Genomic DNA, 24,398 nt, shown 5'->3' with positions numbered 1-24,398 from the left:
TAATATTTGAATAATAAAATATTAGTTTTCATATTTGTCATGACGTCTTTCACTTATGACATGAAGTTTAAAGATGAATGCCGTTTACTATGGACAGGAAAGATATTTTACTACAAAGAAACTAATATATGATACTTTTAACCATAGTGCCAGTTAAAATGGACCTCCTCTTTGTCTAGCCCCTTACAGCACCCATACTCCTTCTTCCCTACAGTTGTTGCTTCTGGCATCATTCCCTGCAACCCTATTTTAATGCTCCCCCAAAGTCAATCCAGCATCCATATTCTCACACTCTTGTAGATGCATTTAACTAATTTATATTAAATTCATTAATACCTCATTAGCATGCCAAGATATACAAGTGTTGCCAAAGTGATAGCCAGATAGGACACCCTGGTCTTTCTCACTTGTAGGTACAATCTGCCCAGGACAAACCTGAGTCAACTGGGGAGTAGATTGCCTTTACAAGCTTTCATTTGGTCAAAGAGTGTATGTGCACTCTTCGTGAGTTCAGGAGTGCATTTAATAAGTATATAATGTTGCATTTAGTGTAGAGCTACATTTTCAACAACACTGTCCACTTTATATATAGAACAGAGGAATCTATTATTAAACTCCATTTTGGCATGTTCTGAGTTATTGATAGCTATTTGTTTTGAGGATGCTGTCTCTGTAGAAAGTATTAGTGGACTAGATGTAAGAAATCTCTTATTAAAAGAAAGATCCTGCTCATTTCTTGCTAGAGGAAGCCAGGAAGAGTTTGAAATCCTCACTAGTTGGTAGAAACTAATGGTCTGAACATTAAAATATTCTATTCTATTCTATTCTATTCTATTCTATTCTATTCTATGTGTGAAAATTTAAACTTTCATATTTCACAATATTAATTCAAAAAAATCTTTCCTCAACTTCATTTAAACTGTGCCCAATGTGTTAACTATGTTCGTAATTAAAGGTGCAGTGGAGTAGTAGGGGTGTCATATGTTCCCTCTCTTCCTTTGAGCTGGTGTTCTGTACCACAGCACTCATCTCACGGAAGGAAGCAGGCTCTGTAGACTTGCTACATTCCCTCATTCTGATCAGAACAGGCTGTAGGCAGAGCTTTGATCTAAGCATCCCCCCTTCCCAGCATGCCCAGTGGTCTAGTTATGAGTAGTTAATTATTGAATGTAATCTCATTTTGTCAGGATATGGTGAATTAGTACCTTGGTCACTCTGCTTCTGTGTTGTTCCTCTTCCACCAACCTTCTGCCTGTCTTTTGAATATGAGTCTCTTATTTTCAGGGAATATTCCATATTTTTAGACTGAAGGTGTCTAATTTATTAAAGGTGCTCCCCGTAATAAATAAATATTCTATATTTGTATTTTAAGGGAATTCTATTTTTTTTCTTGCAGTTTCACTGTTCTGTTGGATAATAATTATAGGTCTGTGATTTAATGAGGCACCTAGTGTCAATTGACATAGCTCCATAGTCAATAGAGCTATGCTATGTACATCAATTAAGAAACTGGTCTTTATACTCAGATGCATCCATTACATTTTAATATCGTGTGTGTGTGTTTGTTTACAGAACATAGATGAAATGTTGTAAGAATATAATTGTTAAAAATGTAAAGCTCTTCAAAAATTACTTAAATATGTTGTAAGTATATGCAAACATCATGTTCCAAAAAGCTGAATTTGTTTTATTATGGTCAGAGCTATGTTGTTATGTGGCTTTTTATTTCTTTTTTTTTTTTTGTACACATATGTGAGTGTATTTATTAATATATATGAAACAGAAAGTATATTCTGTTTGTGAAAGAACCTTAGCTTCAGACTTTTTTATGTTGGTTTTTGTGCTGTTCAGGAATTGACCAAAATGACCTTAACACTGCGATAATGCAATTTTCTGCTAAATTTGTTAATAGAATACTGGATTTGTTAAGGTATATTCTAATGTGTCTCTGATATGCTCATGTTTTGTCAACATATGGAACTACATCAAAATATTTTTATAACAAGTTTAAAAAAGCAGAAATTGGTCCAATAAAAGATAAATCACCTACCTTGTCTAAAAAAACCTCACCACCTGTATCTTTGTATCTCAAATCAAAACATAAAGGGAAGAGCACTGCAGTTTTACAAATAAGCTACAGAAATGCAATATATAATAGGCAAATATCACTTACTTCATACAAACTACAGTAGTGGTATTAGGCCCTGATCCAAAGCATATTGAGATCAGTGTAAAAACTCCTCTTGACTTCAGGGCCCTTTTGATCAGGCCCTTAATTACCTTAGCAAATAGGGGATATCAAAGTTGACCAAGGTTTATTCTTCTCATAGAGATGAGAAAAGGTTTGCCTTTCTGACTTTAACTTGAAGAATTGTTAATAGGGCCTAGCAGTTTCTATTAACCAGTGTCCCAAATGTTTTGATTGATCAGAAACCTAGTAGCAACCCATGAAACTGCTTGAGCTTTCGTATTGATTACTACATTGTACATTTTTGCCTACCTAAGCATTTGCTAAAAAGTAGAGATATTAAAACAAAGGCTGAGATATCAAGGAATTGATCAAGCAAGTTGAATAAGATGATTAGTCTCTGAAAAGCATGTTTCATCTTTAAAAGGACAGCAATGTGTTATTTATGCCAGTTCAATATCAGAATCCTTTGGAGTTTTATATTTGTAAACATTGATTTGATATGAACTGCACTTATATTTTGTTGCCAAATATATGCAGGTCTGCACATGTTCATCTATTTATTGTGAATTTCTGCAATATTTTAGGTATTTGTTCTGGACAGAATGGGGACAGACTCCCTGCATTGGCAAGGCACAGTTAGATGGGTCTGAGAAGGTTGTGCTTGTGAGCTTGGGGATTGCCTGGCCTAATGGAATCTCCATTGACTATGAGGTGTGTTCCTGTATCTTCTACTACATATTAAATGTGCATTAAATATATTGCATTACAAGTTGGTCTTCCACTTTAGCATTCTGTTATGTTCATAATACAATTCTCAGACAAAAATAGATTGTTGAAGTTTACTTTGAAATTGATCTTTAGGAAAATAAATTATACTGGTGTGATGCTCGTACAGACAAGATAGAAAGAATCGACCTTGAGAATGGAGGGAACCGGGAGATTGTGCTGTCAGGGAGCAATGTGGATATGTTTTCAGTAGCAGTCTTTGGAGCTTACATCTACTGGTCTGACAGGTAATTTATTTTTCCATAAGTATTTGAGTCTCAAAATGTTATTTCAGTGCCAGATACTTCACCCTTGTAGGATTAGCCATTCCATAGCAAGGTCACAGAAAGGATCTCACAAAGCTATGCAATTTCCACAGAAAAGGTACTTTTGGTATTCAAAGCATATCAATGTCACAGAAAAGAGTTGATTTCTTCAGCTTCTGGTAGGCCAGCTGTCTGTCGCATTTTAATTACTTGTTTGATTTTAATTATATGAGGGTTGTTGATCAGCCATCTTCAACTTTTTTTGGCAGAGCACATGCTAATGGCTCGATCAGAAGAGGTCATAAGAATGATGCCACAGATGCTGTGACCATGAGGACCGGCCTAGGAATAAACCTGAAGGAAGTGAAAGTTTTTAACAGACAACGAGAAAAAGGTTTGCTCTTGCTAATTATATTAATAATGACTTTAATATCATATGTTACCCTTTTTGTGTATTAATTTTGGATAATATGAAAAGCAAAATCATCCTTGTTTTATGAAAGTTTTTTTTTAAATTCTCCACATTGTTCCTTTTTTAAATTATAATTTTCTAACAGTGTTCCTAAAGAAAATATATGAAACAAAATCCCCCCATCACTCTTTCAATAGTAAAACAAAACAAAAACCAGAACCATGTGTCTGAGCAGGACATGGGCCTTAAGCTGATGTAAAATAATCAACATGGATACCTGGCACTTGTCCATCACAAGTCAATGATTAAAAATTATCCAGTACCCTGTGCAAGCCTAAGGTACGACTGAAAGGGATCAAGGGAAACTCAGAATTCCAAATTTCATGTTTTACTCTAGACCATAGTTGCTTTGCCACAACCTTCTCAATCACCTTCCCTGAAAAAGAAAAGGTTGGAATTAGTACCAAAATTGTGAGATCACCATCAAGTGAGAACTTCCTCAGAGTGAGCCTAATATCAGCTTGTTCGGGGAAACCTGGCAGCCTGCCTTCCAATTGCCAGGAGGCATTAAGAATCAATCAGTAATGGATCAATACCATGCTAACTGATTTAATTAGACAGCCAAAGCTCAAAGCTTCCTGATCATCCGTAGCAACTTAAGGCGGTGGATAGGTTAACATTGATTTCAGTGGACTTTGGATCAAGCTGTTGGTGAGCAAAGCTGACCAGAATTCTAGCAGAGATTATATTTGTTTCCTTCAAACTCAGAGTTACCACCAAAAAAACAGTGAATCCAGTCTAAATTGTGCACGCACACCCAAGTACATATCAAGTTTAAATTAATAAGGTTTGCCTTGTACTCTGATAAGACCATGTCTCTGGTGTTCCTGGCATCCACAAAGTGCTGTAATTAAAATATTACACATCATGGAATCTGTTATGCCTTTTAGAGGATGTGGTGTTTTGTTTTTGTTTTTTGTGGGTTTGTTTTTTCATACATATGATAGACATAATGCTTACAATAAATACCACTGACTTTTCTAGTTTTCTAACATAGTGTATTTTCATTATTTTTAAAAAGATGTTTTAGTGATGTAGAATAGAAAGCTCTCTTTTGGACAATTTGCTGGGTGTTGCCATTGTTAGGGCTCTGTACATGTGATTTCAGAAGATTAAAGAGATAATATTTTGTGGACTAAAAAAAAAAAATCCCTCACTCATCTTTAACTGTTTTTTTTTAAGTGGGCTTAGAAAGAGTTAATGTTCTGCTTTCTTGGAAAGGCTTTGTGTATAATAGAGCCAGGAATATAGAAAAATTGGTTGAAAAATAGTCTTTTTTTTTAATGATTTTTAACTAGATCTTTAAAGACTTGATTGTACTAGTGATGGGTGAGACAGTTATTGGAAAAAAAATAAAATGATAAAAAATCTTTTGATTGTTAGTTTGAAAAAACATGTTTTATTATAGTTGAATGATTTTTACTAGGCTACACATGTTAAATGTCTTCTGGAGGGGCTGTCAGTGAGCCACGAAGGTAAAGGGGGAAAAATGGGAAAAATATTTTTGGATTTTTTTTCTCTTAAGTTATTATTATTATTTAGCTAAAATAGTTAAATGAAGTTTTAAAATGCAATTAGCTTGCTTCATGACCTGTCTAGCACTAATAAAAAAACATGTGACAAGTGATTAATCCTCATTTCTTTCCCCCAAACTTCTGTTTTACCCTTTCCGAAGTACAAATCCTGCACTATGATCTGCAAGCAAACTTCTGTCCCAGCATCAGTGAAATTCTGCATGGTTTCAGGATCATGGCCTTACTGAATAACATTATAATGGTATTTAAAATCAATGAAATATAGAAGAAATAAAGTAAACATTATTTCTTCTATATTTCATTGATTTTAAATACCATTTCAATGTGTATAGATATAGAGAGAGGAATATAGGAATATATAGAAGTTTGAGAAAAACATCTTCCATGACAAAAGAAAAACAAAAAATCTGATAAAAATGGTGTACAAATAACTCTCCACAATGTTTTCATTTTATTTTACTATAGTTATCTCCTTAGGGGCAAGGATATGTGTAATAACTTTCAATTTTTTTCTAACTTTATCTTAGCAAAAAGAAATGGTGACAGTGTTTATACTCATAAAAGAGCCATTGTTTTCACTGAGAAGGATACCCAGCTTAAAATATAGCAATTATATAAATAAATACATAAATCAATACATATGTTTAAAATAAATGTGCCCTGAGTTACCTGACAAATTTTGTGGTTTTACAACCACAAAACAACTTTTTTAAAAAAGTTTTTTTCTCCACTGTTGTGTGGAAAACTCTCACAAATGGAAAAGTAACTATAGTGTGAGTCAAATTGACTATACCAAAAATGCGGTCAAATGCACAAAGTAAACTATGGAAGCTAGTGAAACAGACTACATACAAAGTACTGAAAAGACAGACAAAAATACTTTATCTGCAATTTCTGACAGTTTTGTAATCTTTGATGTCATAAAATCACACAGAAATTATTATTTTGACAATAATTCCTTAATTGTGTACATTTGGTAGGGGGAATTTTTTTTAAGTCAGCAATCAAAGGAATTGAAAATAAAATGTTAGCAAATAGCTATACATCTAAACATTGAGAAATGGCTCAATAAAATATTGGTAATGAGTCTTTCCATATGTTGATATATATTTAAATTTTGGTAGAAGATAAATACAAATTTGTGAAATAAATTATTGTAACCTAAGGAAATCGAAAGTTGATTTTTTTTTGCAAGTACCATTTTTTTTAAAACCATCTCTTAAAAACTGTTGAAAAAGTTAGTAAAATTCACAGATTTTCAATTCCTTAAGATTGAGTTATTACATATTCTATATTTGTAAAATATGTACTGTTACATTTGAAAACAACATTAATTATCCATGCTCATAAATCCTTTTTTTAAAATTAGTTTAAGGCAGTGGTCAGAATTTTGAGACCTAAACAATAATGGTTCTTTTTTACTTTCATAGTGCTCTGTTGCATTAACAAATATAACACAAATGGTTACATCAAAGAATCCTGTGTATGCTTAATAAAAGCTTATTCTGATTTAAGTCAACCAACTGTGACAATTACAAAAGCCAGACTAATTTTTCCTTACAGGTACTAATGTTTGTGCCAAGAACAATGGTGGATGTCAGCAACTTTGTCTGTATCGAGGAAATGCACAGAGAACGTGTGCTTGTGCACATGGCTATCTTGGAGAGGATGGGGTCACTTGTCTGAGACATGAAGGTTACTTGCTGTATTCAGGAAGGACGATATTAAAAAGTATACATCTTTCAGATGAGACCAATTTAAATTCACCAGTAAGGCCATATGAAAATCCAGACTACTTCAAAAATGTGATAGCATTGGCTTTTGACTACAACCTGAAAGGAACGGGTACTAACCGTATCTTCTTTAGTGATGCACATTTTGGAAATATACAACTTATTAAAGACAACTGGGCCGGCAGAAAAGTGATAATTGAAAGTAAGTAAACATTTACTTTTAATTCCTTTATTTGTATCAGTAACCCTTATTAAATAGGGATTTGATTACACTTGGTTTTACTTGGTTACGCTTGGTTGGGTACAACTAATGAAAGCATACTATACTGTAACATATATAACACAAATATAATAAGTAATAAGATCATCTATCTACATATTGCAGACTCAATTATCTTGTGGTATTACAGCTTCAAAGTCACCTACTCTGTGTTATTTATGTGATATACAGGGTGTACAAACCTAAAGAGCAGTTAGGTATTTACAGTGCAGTTGGAGAGTTATGAAATTGTTTATTGTCGTTCACAATTTACATTTCAATAGAGTTTATCTCTGCCATTTAATATTCCTAGTTCACTGCATAAGAACCTGTATACACTCATCAACAAATCTATTATGTTTCAAAGTTACACTTAATAATGTGCCTATGAACTTTTAATATTAGCCAAATATCAGGCAAAAGAAAGGACTCAACTTTTCAAAGAAATTGTGAGTGAACATGCAGATTTCATAGTTTGTGAAAACAGGATGATGTAATATATCAAATTAAAATAGGACATATTGTAAAGACTAGTCTTCTGGGTTTCTGTGCATTTCCATTTGTGGATGTGGTGTTCCTCGGGTTGAGCTGTTTGTTGGGGAAACGGGTGGGATATGCATCTTCTGTAAGGGTGACATCATTACCCTATTCTGTATAAGGGTGTACACCCCCCAACCACCTCATTTGCTTTGCTGCTGTCATGGAGAGAAAATGGGATTCATCCTTGTGTCAGGTTAAATTATTTATTTATGTATTATTTATGTATTTATTTGTATTACTATACAAGGATTCCTAGTCATGGACCAAGACCCCATTGTGCTAGGCACTGTACAAACACAGAACAAAAAGACAGTCCCCGTCCCAAACAGTTTACAATCTAAGTTCTTCTCTTAGTCTAGTGTATGATTATTTTCTTGTAGTTAGTAAGTGTGGAGGAGTAGAGGATAACTTTAGTGTATGTAGCCTGCCTTTGTATCAGGCTCCTTCACCTTCTCATTGGTGCCATGTTGGGCACAGAGCTCTGTAAGGGCTCCAAGATGTGTGCCTCCTGCCCAGTGATCATACCAAAGACCAATGCCTGTATCCTGTATCTGTGTCTGGGCACAATCCATTTGGTAACTCAGTACACATTTTGCCATGCCTTCACTCCCAGAACAAGAATGGAGGGGCACTTGAGGCTACAAGTTCATTTGGCCTCTTGGTGCCTACAGCCTGCTACTCCAGGACCATCCAGGATACCAAGTGCAGCCTTCATGCTGAATTCCTCTCATGCAGGATCCAAGACTGATTTTGCTGCTCTGGCCTTAGCATAGCTTTCTATCGCAGGGATGGAACCGGACTCAACTCTGCCTCCTACTGGTACCATCTGATACCACTGGTAATGGTTAAGTCAAAAAAAGCACTGAAGACCAAGCCACTGCCATCTGTTAAGGCCTCAATAGCCTTAGTGAGGATGCAGGAAGCAACCTCCTCTGTGTCTGATTCTTACTTGTCATCATTACCCCTGGCACCAACTCTCCATCACTGATACAGATGTCTTGACATTGCAAGTGCTTGCAGATGCCCATCAGGGTTAAAAAAAAGGGGGAGAGAAGAGGAAATACTTCTCCTCACAAGAGGACCATAAGCAAAAGAAAAAGAGGAAGCACCATCTCTCTCCAAATTCATGCTGCTGACCTATGAAGATCCCAGAGACTCAAACAGTACCACTGTCACCTTTTTCTGACATCAGACATCTCAGAACTAACTAACTTGGGCTCTTCACCAGTTCAGATGCTGGTAACACCTTCAATCTGTGTATGTCTGTGGTGCTGACCACTACCCAGGCTACTAGCAGCCCCACTGAATGGATTTCTGCTGTTTGACTTTGTGCCTTTATCACTTCTGCTGTGACTATGTTCTGCATTCCATCTCAGACACACTACACCTAGCAATGTGGAGGATGACCTGCTGTTAATGTCAACATTTTCTGTTGTCAGAGGGTTCAGGCCAGTGTCTTACAGGAAGGTTTCATGCTAAAATGCTTTGAACAAAAGTGGAAATGGTCTGCTATCTGGCCTACTGGTAAAGGACTCACTAGCTTCAGCTGGGGTCCCTGCAGTGCTAGAGTTCGTTTTACACCTTAAGTCTTGGGGCTTGGGCTTAATTTTAGCGTCCCTAAATGTCCATATAGCAGCAATTTCTGCTCATCACAATTAAATTAAGGACAAACCCCTTCTTCTCTCACCCTAAAGTCTCCTGGTCTCGTACGGGTATGGTAAAGTGTGCTTCTCCCCATCAGGAAACTTCTGCCTTCATGGGTGTTGAATCTTGTCCTAACAAAGCTGATGGGGCTTCCTAATGAGCATCTTGCACAACTCTCTAGAATATTTCTCAATTTCAAAATGACCTTCCTAATAACAATTACATCAGCTAGGAAAGTGAATGAGTTTAATGTTTTGATGATCATGCCACCTTACACTGTGGTCCACAAGGACAAAGTCACCATGTGACCCCATTCCAGCATCATGACTAAGGCGATCTTAGATTTACATCTGTTGCAATGTATTTCCTTCTCACTGTTCTTTCCCAGACCCTGTTCCAACCCAGGGGAAATTCATCTTCAGACTCTAGATGTAAAGAGGGTTGTCACAGGCTGGCTTTTAAGGCCTTTAAGGCAAGCTGGGTTCACCCTTGTCTCTGACTTAGCAACTATCCCTCAGCTGTGTCCATGATCTGGTCATTGAATGATAGTGATCACAGCTATGAAAGGTGTGACAGGCTATCAGTATCCTATAATGTACAAACAAACCTTATGGAATTAATATAAGCTTTGTTGAGTTAAGTTTAAACCTTACTGCATTAGGGTAAACATCTCTGTGGTACATTGTATTAAAAATGCAACTGTGTATGTGTTGTTGGGAAATTGTATTGTTTAGGCTGAGTCACAGCCTTCTTCCTGATGCAGTAAGTGGACAGGAGACCTGGTCCATAGATAGCCCCAATCCTTAGGGGGACGGCTGGGAAGGACTTGGCCTACTTAAGCCTCATAAGACTGTGTGCTTGTTCTGAGCTGAAGTTCTGATAAACAAAAAAAAGTAGGTTGGGGTGATGTCTGGTAAGCTTCATATCATGCATGTAAGTTTTTTTTATTGTTTTTATGTTTTCTCTGTAACCCTTTTTACCTTAAGAATAAAGTAGGGTTGCTTAGAAAGAACTATGTGATACCTTATATCTGTAGCAATTACACTGTTATCCATCTGTGAAGAGAAAGGAAGCAGGTGGGTTTGGGCAGACTGTCTGTACTGGGAATTAGAGTGAAGGCAAGGGACCTGATCAGCCTAGAAATACACATCTCTTTCCCTTCTGACCAGGGTATCTCCACCTAAGAGAGGCAACAGCTGGGATGCACTTGCTGAACCACAAAGGAAAAACACAGGTGCAGTTGCCTTGAACTATGACAAAATGGTCAAGAAGAGAATATATAAACAGAGTGGAGAGCTCACTTAGAGAGGTGAGGCCCAGGAGAGGGGAACAAAGAGAATTCCCTCTGGGAAAGGCCTGGGGGAAGTCAGGCTGCAATAGAGGATAGGGAACAGGTTAGGCTTCTGTGGGGGAAGCCCTGAGATACGGCTTGTAAGGGGCAGATTGATCACTGAGGTACACTGCCGGAGTCGTTTGGGAAGAGAGACAGTGGGGGAATTCTGATGGACAAGAAACAGCAGAGGAGGAACCTTGTGGGACCCAGGAGTGATGGGTAAAAAGCAGAACGGTCTGAGAGTGGCAGAGGAGATTCTTCGTTGACTGGTGTCCCTGTGGGTGCTCCACTCTAGGTGTCGGTGCATCCCTGCCCCATAGATCAGAGATTTCTCGCAGCGGTACTCGGTCGGGGGGAAGGGCGCATACAGGAGTCCTCTTGTGCAGCTATTGGCACCTCCTGTAGCACACGCTTCCCCGACCATTCCCTCAGTTCCTTCTCAACAATCCTCGGCTGCAGACGGAGCTCCGTGGCAGTGCTCTCTTTGATACTTTCTGGGGGGGGAAAGTTACAAGTTACATAGGAACTTATTTTTAGTTTATATTTAGTTACATTGTTTAGTTAGTCTTAGTCTATACATAGTTACATAGTTTCCTTAGTTCTCCTTAGCGGCTTTTCTTCAAAAAAAAAAAAGGAAAAGAGAAGAAAGAAGATGACTTTTTCTCTCCTTAACTCCCCGTTTGGGAACAGTTTCTACAGTTTACCATTACAATTATCTCCCACCCTTATCTCTTGAGAGGCTTAACTGCAGTCATGCCGGGCTCAACAGGATTTAAAAAGTGTGACTCTTGCCATGAACCGATGCCGGTCTCTGACAGCACATTCCTGCATTCGCTGTCTGGAAGAAACTCATATATCCCAGAAATGCATACATTGCACCAACTTAAGAACAAGGGCAAGACGTGACAGGGATCTCCGCTTGAAAATGCTTCTGCTGGAGAAATCCCTCCAACCTCTGCAAGAGACGTCCTCTGGGGACTCTCATAAACCGAGATCCCTAGGTCTGATAAGGCACCAACTTCCAAAACTGTCAGGAAGCGATCCTCAACCTCTCCAGCCAGGGTCTCTCAGAAAAAGAGAGCTTCGCTAGCGAGGTCTTTACCCTCAGTGCCACTCATCCAGAGGGAGCACTTATGAGGCACCGGGCTCCTCCGGCACCATCTCTCAGCAGACCCCTGCTGAGCCCCAACACGCAGCACCAGAGTTGAGATGTCAAGTCTCCTCCACGGCACTGACTACCTCGGTGCAGAGCGTGGCACAGGCAGTGACACCACGATCAATGCTGCCACCACCGGCACCGACCCAAGACTTGCTGCCACCTAACAAGCCGAATCCAGACTGGAAGGAGGGATCCACCATTTGTTTTTGTTGGTCTTTCTTTTACGCTAGAAAGGGTGGAACTAAATGTGGCCTGCCTGGAGATCTGAATAATGAGAAGAGGCAGACAATCATGAGGCTGGAGCAGCCATTGGTGGGAATGTTAGAGAAGACACAGCTATGCACAGCCACAAGGGGGCATTCCTGCAGTGTCTCAACTCTGCCGCAGCACCCAAACTACCTTCGTTCCTCTCTTTAAATGTAAACTTCAACTTAACCTTCACTATGAACCCATGGCTGGAGCTTCCATAATTATTTTGTTTCCACTAGCACCAAAATATGCTAAGCATTGTAAGAGATAGAATTGGAGACCTTTCAATTCTCTCTCTCTTTCTCTCTGACAATATTATAGGTAGGCTTGGTAGAATTCAATTTTTATTATTTTATAATTTCAGCAGATAATAGTGTTATATATTTTTATCTATTTAAATTTGCACAGTTGAACAAAATTATGAGGTTTAACCCTGCCACCCAAGTGTTATCGATTTTCAAATTTTTACAGTTATGGGAAGTTATGGGGGGGCAGACAATGATTATTAAATGACAGTAGACATTGAAATTCAACAGATTAAAGCTTTATAAAAATTAAAAACAAATTGTCAATGTCACATGTCAAAATATACAAAGTCAATATCCTTAAATCAAATGCTAATAGGTTTTATAGTAGCATTTTTCTTACTTTGCCCATCTGTCAATTTTGATAATCATTTATGGAAATATTTGTTTGTCATTTTGTGTGTGTACATGAAATTAACATTTAGTGATAAAAAATCTAATCCTTCCAATCTTAATTATAGTTAAATCAGTGCTTTATAAGGTGTCTCCAGTTACACTATAATACTGTGTATTAAAGTACCTAAAGACACTCTACAAATCACAGTTCATAGTGTTAAATGAATTAGTAATAAGAGATTCTACCTGGAACCTTAGTACTCCTGAATTAATCTATCACTAACAATATTATTCTTCTGAATCATTGTATCAGATTAATTTCTTTCTCAATGCAGAAAACTCAACTGTGCTAATATTGGACATATTTGAAAACCATGTTGTTTCCCATGCCCACAACTTCTTTTTTCTATAAATGCTTGAGTTGTAGTTTCATACTGAATGAAAATAATTTTGTAAGACTACGTATGATATTGTGTATTTCAGCTGTTCTGAAATATTTTTTCTTTGTCCAATGTCTTTCATATTTTGGGGGGATTTTATGCTCCAGTTTGAAATATTCTTCTCTTTGTTCAGAATCTTTGCACTTGATTCTCCTCTCACACTAGTGTAAATGTGATATTACTCAATTTAAATCAATGGAGTAGGTGGTAAAATGCAGCAATTTGGTGAGGAAAGGGCATCTATAAAGAAAATTTAAGGGGTGGGGAAATGGAAGGAGCAAAGCTGGCTCCAAAGCCGGGGTGATATGAATTTTTTTTACTATAACGTATTAAAATTGCATATAAAGTAATGAATTGTTCTGATTTCTGACCTGCTGATTATGTGCTATGGGGAAGAGGTGGTTAGGTGAAAGCAAGCATACAGATTTCAGTAATGGTGATAAGCAAGCAAAAAATAGCATAAGATAAAAATTGATGTACCTGTGACAGTAATTAAACCCTCTGGTCCTTCTGAAAACCAATTAATCAGCAAATATTTTGTAACATGTTTTCTTTGGGCTACAAGAACTCTGAAACCGCACTAAAAACATAATCTAGTGTGGTTCTAGCTCACTCAAAACGGGTCTACAACCCTTTCCAGCTCATTAAGCACACGTCTACAATTCATACAAACCATAACTCAATATTTAACCGGAAAGGTGAGAATAGAATGGATGATATGCAAGTTACTGTTAACTCACATTCTGGTTCACTGATTCATACGTACTACTCATAAAGAATCCATTAGCTGTTGTTTCTACTTCACTGACATCAGATCTGCCACTCAAAACCAATGCATTATCAAACATTTTTTGCTCACTGAAAACAGTTACGACATATAAAGAGCCCTGTAACGAACAGGTTTCCAGTTCACTAAAAACAGATTTACAACTCACGAGCAACCCATTATATAACATTTTTTTCAGCTCACTGAAAACAGATTTACTACTCAGAAACAACCCATTATCCAACATGTTTCCAGTTCACTGAAAACAGATTTATGACCCCTACACAAACCATTACCTAACCCAGTTCCAACTCACTGAATATTGATTTAGAATTCATAAACAACCCATTATCTGACACATTTTCAGCTCACTGAACAGATTTGCAACTCATAAACAACTCATTATCTAACACATTTCCAGCTCACTGAAAGTAGATTTACAGTGTAAAAACAACCCATTATCTAACATTTCCAGTTCACTAAAAGCAGATTTAGAATCACTAAGATCCCAGTACCAGACAGGATTCCATCTCCATCAGATAAGAAGAGCCAAAAACCAATTACTTCCCATGCCCCGCCCCATTTATTTGCTTTTTTTTGTTATATCCGGTATGTTATGTTTAATTTACATTTGCACATTTTTTTTGCACATGAGATGTATAGTCTTGGAAGTTGTTTATGGAATGAGATCAGGCAGGTTGAGCAGTATAGTCCTAAAGTTTTCACTTTTGGCCTTGGCTCGGTGACACTGTTGGTTCAATAGGAATGTTTTTTTTAATAACAACTGGATGGGGCTAATTTTCCTTTTCCCCACTCCTCAGTTTCAATTATTCCTTTTCTTTGTTTCTTTTCTCCCTTTCTCTTTTGTAATGCCCCATGTATGACAGAGGGTTGTCTGAACTATGAATTACCTGTCAGTGCAATTCTTCCCTCTTTTTGACATCATTTTTTCCCATTACTGTGACATCACGTATTGTTGTGCTGTTCTATATCAGTTCTTGTATCAAGCTCATGGGTGGCGCATGAACTGCCCGTTTGAGGAGGCTAGCCCCCCAGCTGCCTTAGGCTCCATCCCCACTTTTCCCCTTCTGCCCAAGGCCCCACCCCCCAGAGGAGCCCCAAGCTCACACCATGGCCGGAGAAGCCCTGACCAGCCCGCCCGAGCCGCTCCGCGCGCCCATCTGCCCGTCCAAGCTGCACCAGCTGGCCTGCCCAAGCCACCCTGGTTGGCCCAAACCCTGGCTGCCCGGAGGAGCTCTGAGCCCCAGGAGTGTTAGCAGAGGTTTGGGAGGCTTAGCATGCCCCAGCCTACATTATGCACTGTGTCCATGGAGCTCATTGTCATAGTCTCTGAGTGCTTTCCTTTAGTGAATTAAGTAATGTGACTAATATCTTGTATGCATGTTTGTGTGGCTTTGTTCCTCTCATCCTCTCCCCAAGAGGGGATTGAATGTGCAGTGTAGTGTTTTGTTCTAGCATGTTTTTTTTTAATTGCTGTGTATTTATGTTAGAGAAGGTAAGTCAAAGAAATGTTCCTTCTGTTTGGAGCAAATGGTGGTGAGATTTGTGATAGTCCTTAGCTGCTTTAGCAGTTCATTCCACGGTTCACAGAACAGCCCCAAAGAAAGCTCTGTTTCCTCCTTATCCATATTGTAGAAAGTTCAGTTGTGCCAGAGAAGCAAAATTGTCAACCATTGTCTTCACCCGGAACTTAAGCGGATCTTTAAATGGCCTGGATTTACTGAGCACTGTAAAGATAAAGGCTGAGGCCTTGAACTTGATCTGATATATGGGAAGCCAGTGTACAGTGCGTAGAAGAGGTTTCAGGTGCTGATGGTAGCCTGTGTTGCTGAGGAAACATTATATAGTGGTTTGGTTTACTCATTTATTTAGTTTCCTAAATGCTATAGACTTCATCCCATGTATATTGCATTGCTGTAGTTCAGCTGAGAGGTGATGAAGACGAGGTCATTATCCATCAGGTTGAGGAAGGACTCTCCTAGCCAACTAGAGATGGTAAAAAGTGTTATTCATGGATGCTGCTATGTGAGAGCTTAGTTTATATTTGTAGAACTCAGGCTTCTTGATTTGTGTTTTGGAGAGTCAGCAGCTTTTATCTTATATTCATCTTGCTTCTAAAGCTATCATAACTCCATAGTATATTGCAGCCCAGTAAATATGATAATGGAATCCTATTTTGAATGGATATAGTACCTGCTCTCTGGGCCTGTCTGGATGCTGTGCAGATATTGATTGATTTGGCCTCTTGACATCTCTGTGAGGCTATAGTGTATTGTCCCTGGTTGTAGATGGGAAGCTGAGGCATGGAGAGGTTGGTGGAATTGGTGAAGAATTTTGCTGAGCAGGGAATAAGTACTCAAATATTACTCAAGGGAACTTATATTGGTATAGAGCAGACATTCTCAAACTGTGATCCATAAAGCACTTACTGGTGGTTTGTGGAGAATTGGCTGTAAATGTCAGTGCACAGAGCAGGAATATAAATCCAGACATCCAAACGGAGGGCGGGGGGAAGAAAGGGATTTTTCTTCCTTTGGGGAGAAGGTCTAGTAGTTGTCTGATTCAGAGGATCAGATTGATGCACTAGATAAACAGTAGCTATCCATCCCCTGTCATGCTTCAGGGGAGGAATGGAAATGTTTGGTTACACCTAAAAATTCTAAGAATGTACCAGGCTATCGTCCCCAACTGCTGCTGTGGGTTGCCATGTTCCTTTGTCCAGGCTATCAACCCTATATACTGCTGAAGGTTGTCATGCTCTTTCAACAAGGCTAACAGCTTCAGCTGCTACTGCAGGATGCCATGCCTGTCCACCTTCCTCTCCTCTTCCCTAGGATGCTGGCTATGAAGGGATGAAAGGGGGAGCAGCCCAGATGTGGAAGACCTAGCAGGCGGTAAGGAGCCTCCCTGGCCTACCACTCACTACTTTCCAGACTCCCTGCACCTAGTGTATAACGCAATACGTTTCCTAAGTGTGTGTGATTCAAATCCAGAATTGTATCACTTTTGAAGATGAATGTGGGTATGTTCCCTGGTGGTTGGTAGGACTGTTTACCGGAAAAAGTGGACCACATTCTCAAGAAGAATTATGAAGGTCATCTGAAACCATAAATGCCTTCACAGCCCCACAATCTTAACATGGGTGGATGCTATTATGTGGATGGTGGATGCAATCATTTATTTGATATCAGGTTTCTTTTTGGTTGCTTCTAGGGATGCCCTGCAGTTCTTACTGCAACTAGTGGAATATATCTCTGTTCCATGCATGTTTTTATGGGTTTGGGGAGAGTTGATGCCCAGGCAAATCTCCCAGTTCTCTTAGTACTCCAGAGGGAAACAGTTGAGAAGACTGAGACAAGATGATAATTGAGTCATCTAATAAGTTGATTTTTAATTCTGGCCCCAGTCATACATGATTTAAAAGAATACAGGCCATGTGGCCAGTTGAAGAAGTCCAGGAAGTACAACATGAGAATACCACTTGTTAGCTTGAACAAATCTAGGAGATGCAGCCATACAGACGAACTCAGTAATGACCTCAGCTGCCTTGGAGCTATCGTCACGACTTCTACCCAATCCTAGTTAAATAGACTTCCAGATTGGTGACATACCCTTTCAGTTTCGGAGCATATAGCTACTCAAAATAGCTACTGGTCAAAATGGGGTTACAGCACATTGTATTCTGTGGAACTCTGCAAGACTCAGAAGTATAGTCTTGTCTCATTCCTAATTTCAAGCAGTACTTGAAAATGTCAGCACTCAAAGGTGGGATGAATAAAAATCTTATTTTTTTAATTTAAATCAGATTTTTTTTCTATAAATAAAACACATTCTCTTTTAAAAATAATCATATCTGAAATCAAGACAACCTGGGTTAAGCCCTACATTTACTGAAGTTAAGATAATCTTAAATAAAATATAATATTCAATTCAGCAAGTTTGTTACCAACTTTTTTTTTTTAAGTCAAATTCTAAACTGGTAGAAGTCACTGACTAAGCACCTGGCACCAGAGTTTGTTGAAATGCTAAGCCAGTTTTTGACAGCAGTTGCAGGTGCAGAGAGAATATTGTCTTCATTTCAGTTTATTTAACGAGTTCAGTTCAATGATAGTTAATTCAAAGCTGAGAAAATGATTGGGAGTTGAAAAAGCAGGAAAGCTTGTTTTCTCTCTTCTAATCTATTAATAAAAATGAGGTTGAAGAGCATGAACTTTGTAGTTCTATAATCTGAAGGACATAGTGACAGAAACAATCAGTTACTAACCACAGATAATACTTCCTTTGTTTAATAAATCAATTAGTTTTAAATACAAAATTTATTTTGATAAACTGATCTTTTCCCCTTATTTATCTAATGTAAGATAGCTTTATTCAGTAATAAAAACAATTTTAAATTTCTGTTTTCCCCCCATTTTTGACTGAATTCCAGTTACTATCCAAATGCAGCTTGACACAATTCCTGAATTTAAAAAAATCTAATAAATAAGAAATGTCATTCACCTTTCCCTGCCATAATACAAATTAAGAATCTGAATCAATATATACTAAGCTAATAGATTGTTTAAATATATGACTATCCCTATTGGAACCTTTTGGAATACTGGTCTAATAAACAGATGAGAGCTCCTTCATAATCACTGTCAATTGTGGCCAGTTGATAGTATACTCTCCTGTTTTGGGACCATTCCCTGGATTGAATTAAAACCCTGATTATTTCCACCAGGTCTCCTCTGCTTTCTTCGCTAATCCCTAAGAAATAAATTAAAAAAATGATTTGTGTTCACTAGTTGAGGGAGTAAAGACCATGGAACCTTGACCTCTGCCTATGGATGTGATAGAGCAAGGTGCAGAAGGGTTAGTAGAATTATTGGTGTCAACTATCAGAGGGGTAGCTGTGTTAATCTGGATCTGTAAAAAGCGACAAAGAGTCCCCGTGGCACTTTATAGACTAACAGACGTATTGGAGCATAAGCATTCATGGGTGAATACCCACTTTGTCCTCTTCCATATTGGCAATATCTCCCAACTTTGTGTCATCCACACATTTTATTTGCACATTCCCATTTTTTGTGCTAAGGTTATATAAGGTTAAATAACATTGGTCCCAAAAACAATCTCTGAGGAACTCTACTAGTAATCTCCCTCCAGACTGATAGTTCACCATCTGGTAGGACCCATTGTAATCTCCCCTTTAACCATTTCCTTACCCACCTTTCCATTCCTGTATTAATCCCTATCTTCTCCAATGTAACTAATCATTTCTGACATGGAACTGTATTAAATGCCTTACTGAATTCCAGTAGAATTAGATCTACTGCAGCTATTTTCTCAAAGAGGAGATCAGGTGATCTGGCATGATAAACGTTTTCTAAAACCATGTATTTTATCCTAATTATTGTTTACCTCTATGTCCTTAATTACTTTCTCTTTCAAAATTTGTTCTAAGACCTTGAATACAATTGAGGTCAAAATAACAGCCCAGGAGTCCCTCCCCCCCATCTAAACATATAAGTACTATATTTGCAATTCTCCAGTCATAATGTATGACCCCTGAGTTAATGGATTTATGAAAAAATGCTTGCTCTTGGGCTTGCAATTGCATGTGCTAGTTCCTTTGATATTCATGGATGGAGATTATCCCGGGCACCCTGATTTGGTCCTGTTAAGCTGTTTGAGTTTGACTTCCCCCTTGGATGTAGTAATTTCTACTATCACATCCTCGTTCCAATTAGCCACCCTGCCACTGTCCTTAAATTCTTTGTTATTCTTATTAAACACTAAGGCAAAGTATTTTTTTTAGGTATTGAGCCATGCCTAGATTATTTTTACTCTCCTCCCCATTTTTAGTGCTTAGCGGTCTCATAGTCCCACATCTTTTCTTTTTATTTATATGGCTAAAGTACCTTTTACTATTGGTTTTAATATCCTTTGCAAGGTCCAACTCTGCTTGGCTTTTGACAGGTCTCACCTTTTCCTTACACTTTCTGACCTCCAAGAGTTAGCTTTCCTTGCTGAGTGAACCCTTCTTCCATTCCTTGAAGGCTTTCTGCTTTTTTCTTAACCTATTTGAGATATTTGTTCATCCAGTCAGTCTGCAAACCTTCCCTACATTTTTTTCTCCTTGCTTGGGATGAAGGCTTCAGATAGTTATACAACTTTGACTTAAAGTAATCCCAAGCCTCCTCCACATTAAGATCCTTCAGTTCTTTAGTCTAGTCCACTTCCCTTATTTTTTAAAAAGTTTGCCCTTTTAAAATCAAGGACCCAAGCTGCAGAACAGTTTTTGTTTATCCTTCTATTAGTTTAAACTGAATTAACTCATGATCACTCAAACCCTCTACAACTGGTTCTTCTATGAGGTCCTTGCTACTTACCAATACTAAATCTAAAATGGCATCACCTCTTCTCGGTTTGGTGATTATTTGGTGAAGAAACCTATCTGCCTTGTATTTGAAATATGTCACCTAAATAAAAATGGTTACTTGGGTGAAGTGATTAATAGTCTGCTGGACCAAGGGAAAAAAGTAATCAAACAGAGATTTTTCACTTGCCTATGCAAGTTCTATAGATTGATCTCCCATTGTAGTGAGTGAAACAGCCCTGAGTTCATCCAAGAATTCCTTAATATGAGTACAAGAGTACAAACTAAAAGGTCAAGTCTTCCCATTATCATAGGTTCTCAGTATGTCCAAGAAAAGCTTTTCTTCACACGCCATCATTAAGCCCTTTCTTACGGCAACCCTGATTCCTTCCCCACAAAGTAACAAAACAGAACTTTGTAACCTCATTTCATCCTTAGTGTTATCAGGATTTAACCTCTAGAGGAGGCAACATTATAGTTTTCCTATTCATCATAGTAGTTTCCAAATAGTTTCTACCTCCATCAGATGAATTTTCAAAGTTGGGAGCTCTCTCTGATGAGATCCTGTATTGTGTTATTTATTTATGCAATGTTGCCCTTACATAGCATTTATTTCCGAGGGGAATTCATATTTTTGGTCACAGAATGCAAGAAAGGTTCTTCCTTCATCCCAAGCATTTGCATACTCAAGATTTGAAACCTCCTCATGTTATACAATACGCATACCACAAATTTTCTATACATCCAAAGTTAATATCTGCTTTATATAGTCCAGCTGCAAAAGTAAGAAGACATGCAAATCAGCTATTTCTACAGGAATAAGATGGAGCATTTCTGAGTTCCTTCATTCCTTTTCTTATCTCTTTTAATTAAATCTGCAAGGTGGCCACATGTTTGTCAATATTTACATTCACCAAATTCTATAAGACGGTTCTCTGGTCTTCAGTGGATGCCATTTTTGGCAGCATTCTTCTCCATGTTATAGTATCCTATTAGGAGGATGACAGAATTTATATAATTGATGTTTCTTTTTTTTCTTCTTTCCATCCTGGTGGCACATTGCTGTGCAAATCCCATCATAACAGTTCTGAGAACCTTAATATAATGAACAATAGGAAATGTTATCCAAACTTACCTGAAAAAATTGTTTTCTTTGAGTAAGAATGTCCACAAATCAAGCCCATCCTGGAAACAAAGGGATCATCCACGGTCAGGTAAAAATAAAATATGACATCCAAAGCTTCAGGCTTACTTTGCTAGCCAAAATTACCCCAGTATTCTGCAGCAGCATAAACTGTTTTGTGTTTTCAATCTATAGATTAATACAGCCTGTAATTTAAAAATGTAGACTAGAATTATCCTGGCTGTCATGGTTGTTTCAAGGTGAGAACTTCAAGGGCTGGGCTTTCTTTCTCCCATCCTAAGCATTCACTTGCTGCCAGTGACTGCCCCCAAGCTGAAATCAGGCTGAATTTTCCATCACAGAAGAAAAGGGAGTTTCAGGTAAGCTCAGATACATTTTATTATTTGCTGCATTGCTATCTGGCAGCCAGTGTAGCATGTCCTGGCTGGCTGGCTGGTGTTTCTCCAAATCAGTCCTCCTTTTAACCCATTTGCCACCTATTTCTTCTAGCCAGTCCCTGATATACATCCTGTTTCTTCCTAACTATAGTACATTGTCTCTACCCTACTGCTGCTTGTACTTCCTTTGCAATTTTGTCCCAGATTTCTGGCCACCTTCTCACTCATCTCTTTCCACACACCAGCCCTTGGTACTCCCATTTCCATCAACTTCTCTTACCATCTCACATCTCCCTGCTAAGAACCCCCTCAACTCCTGAAACAAAATCAGGAACAAGTTGCTTAAATGTACCCATTGTATTGTTCACACTTGTCCTTTATATACAGAGATCATTTTAATCTTTCTCAGCTCCCATGACTAGCAGATAGGGAATCTTGATTATCACACCACAGTAAGAAAGAGTTATTTTAAGATTACAAATCTGAGATGTTTTGCATTAATATAGTTTATTAGCTAAAGCTGTGTTGAGATAGTGTGCACCTTTTTCCTTGTTAGGAAGTACTACTCAAATGATTGATAAATTAGCTTTTCAGGAGTTGCACAGACTCTAAAATTAATAAGTCATAAAGCTAGAGAGAGAAAGGAATAAGTGACAGGAAAGACAAAAAAATAGTAGGGGAAAAAAGTGGTAGTAGTAGTTATAATAATAATTAATAATTCTGGGAAGTAAAATAGTGTCTTGACTGAGCAGTTTCTTTTCCCTGGATGGACAATGAGATCAATGCATTTTGCCAATGCCACATCTTTTATAGTATAAAATGACGTGTTTTGTGTAGAAACTCTGCATCTGTTTTGAACTGTAAGTGTTAGCATCTATAAGACAAAAAAAAAAAACATTTACTCCTAACATAAAGTGGCAGACCCTGTGATGTACTGTTGGCATCTGTTAAGGGTTTTCCAATGTGTGCTACTATTCTTTTTAACTAAATCCACTCAATTTAACTGTCCAGAAAGTATTTAAGTTACTATTATAGACTATTAAATTTGATCTATTTTAAGGTTTTCTTCAGGTTTTTGAGCTTTCTTCTCAAAAATAACTTTTCATTCTCTTAAATAAACACTTTATAAGTTTTTTGTCTCTTCTGTTTGGTAGTTTAACTGGTAGTTGCAAACATATATTTTGGATCCAGTAAATACAGTATGTAATTACAATCTCTATGGTGTTATCCAAAAAGAAAAATCACTATCACATATAATGTTATAGCTATGACATGTTTTGTGTCTTGATGCCACTGTTGATAATGTGTGACTGAATAGTCAAAAATTATTAACATAGGAATAGACTATATGTTACCTTGTTTATAGCTGTTATATGGCTGGATTGTAACTCCCTGATCTATAATGAAGGGGTGACCCTGAATATACAGATCTTCCTGTTCCTGTATAGAAGGGGTATTAGATGCCTCCATCTGCTGTGTCCAGGATCTACACATATGGGAGGTGGCAGGCCAAAATCTATTTGTTTTGATGGCTGCAAGCCTCAGCTCATTCCACAAAAAATGTAACATCTTTGCTGATGAAAAAGCTAGGGAAAACTGTACAAGGTGAATCTTCATGGAGATTTTTGCCCAGGCTGCCTCCTGCAAGTTTTTCTACAAAGTTGGGTTATCCAGCCAATATCCTTTGGGCAATTCATGTTTTCCAGAGATGTGTTTGTATTTTTTCTATTCCGTATGTATGGTACTACTTTAAAATGACATGAAAATAAGTGACTGTTTTGGAAATCATAAAGTTTTTTTTTTCTTAAGAAAATAAAAATGTACAGAAAATTTAAAAAGCTAATATGACAGCACAAGACTAAACATAAAGTTGAGAGGAACATTTTATGATCGCATTTTCAAAACTGTTCCATGTTGGCCTAACTGTTTCAATAGCAATCAATATTAAAACTCTTATCAATTTCAGTAGGGGCAAAGTTGGGTAAACACTGAACATTTTTTGAAAATCTTACCCTTAATGCACTTAAGATATTGTGGACTTTTCCAACCAAATCAATTTTCTTTCAGGGATATGGGCTGAGTATTTTATTTACTTGTTTGGCAATTATCATTGTCTGACATAGTATTTAACCGGTTGCTGTGATGACTTTACAAGCAGAAATGTCTTTAGGATGAAACATATTTACAGCTATGCAAATTGTTATATATTTAAAATATTCTATAACTTGCTAGCAAGTTACAATATTCAAAACTGGTCTTAAAAATAGGGATGAACAAACTTAATTTTTTGTAAAGGCTGTAGTTTTCTAATGTTTGTTTAGGTTTCAAGTTAATAGAGTTCCTACGGATATACAATATTCTTTTATTAGATTATTCCCCCCTCGCCTCTAAATGTCTGGCACTGCTTATTGAAGGAAAGCATCTATAATAGAAGTCAAAATTTTGTGATTATAAAATTGTATTTTTTTTTCTTGAATAGATCTTCAGCTGGCCTAAAAAGAT

General features: G+C 37.6%; 1 protein-coding gene across 1 annotated transcript in view; it reads left to right on the top strand.

Annotated features, from left to right (window-relative positions):
- Positions 1–24,398, top strand: part of LRP1B (LDL receptor related protein 1B) — a 1,261,104-nt gene that overhangs the window by 895,651 nt on the left and 341,055 nt on the right. The window contains exons 39-42 of the mRNA XM_065561615.1: positions 2,776–2,902; positions 3,053–3,204; positions 3,492–3,616; positions 6,793–7,164. Of these exons, the coding sequence (XP_065417687.1) occupies positions 2,776–2,902; positions 3,053–3,204; positions 3,492–3,616; positions 6,793–7,164 (776 nt within the window). The remainder of the gene's footprint in view (positions 1–2,775; positions 2,903–3,052; positions 3,205–3,491; positions 3,617–6,792; positions 7,165–24,398) is intronic.

Source organism: Chrysemys picta, chromosome 11 (genome assembly GCF_011386835.1).
Source record: "Chrysemys picta bellii isolate R12L10 chromosome 11, ASM1138683v2, whole genome shotgun sequence".
NCBI classification, from domain to species: domain Eukaryota; kingdom Metazoa; phylum Chordata; order Testudines; family Emydidae; genus Chrysemys; species Chrysemys picta.
Note: the sequence above shows the minus strand (reverse complement) of the source record. Positions and strands in the feature narration are given on the sequence as shown.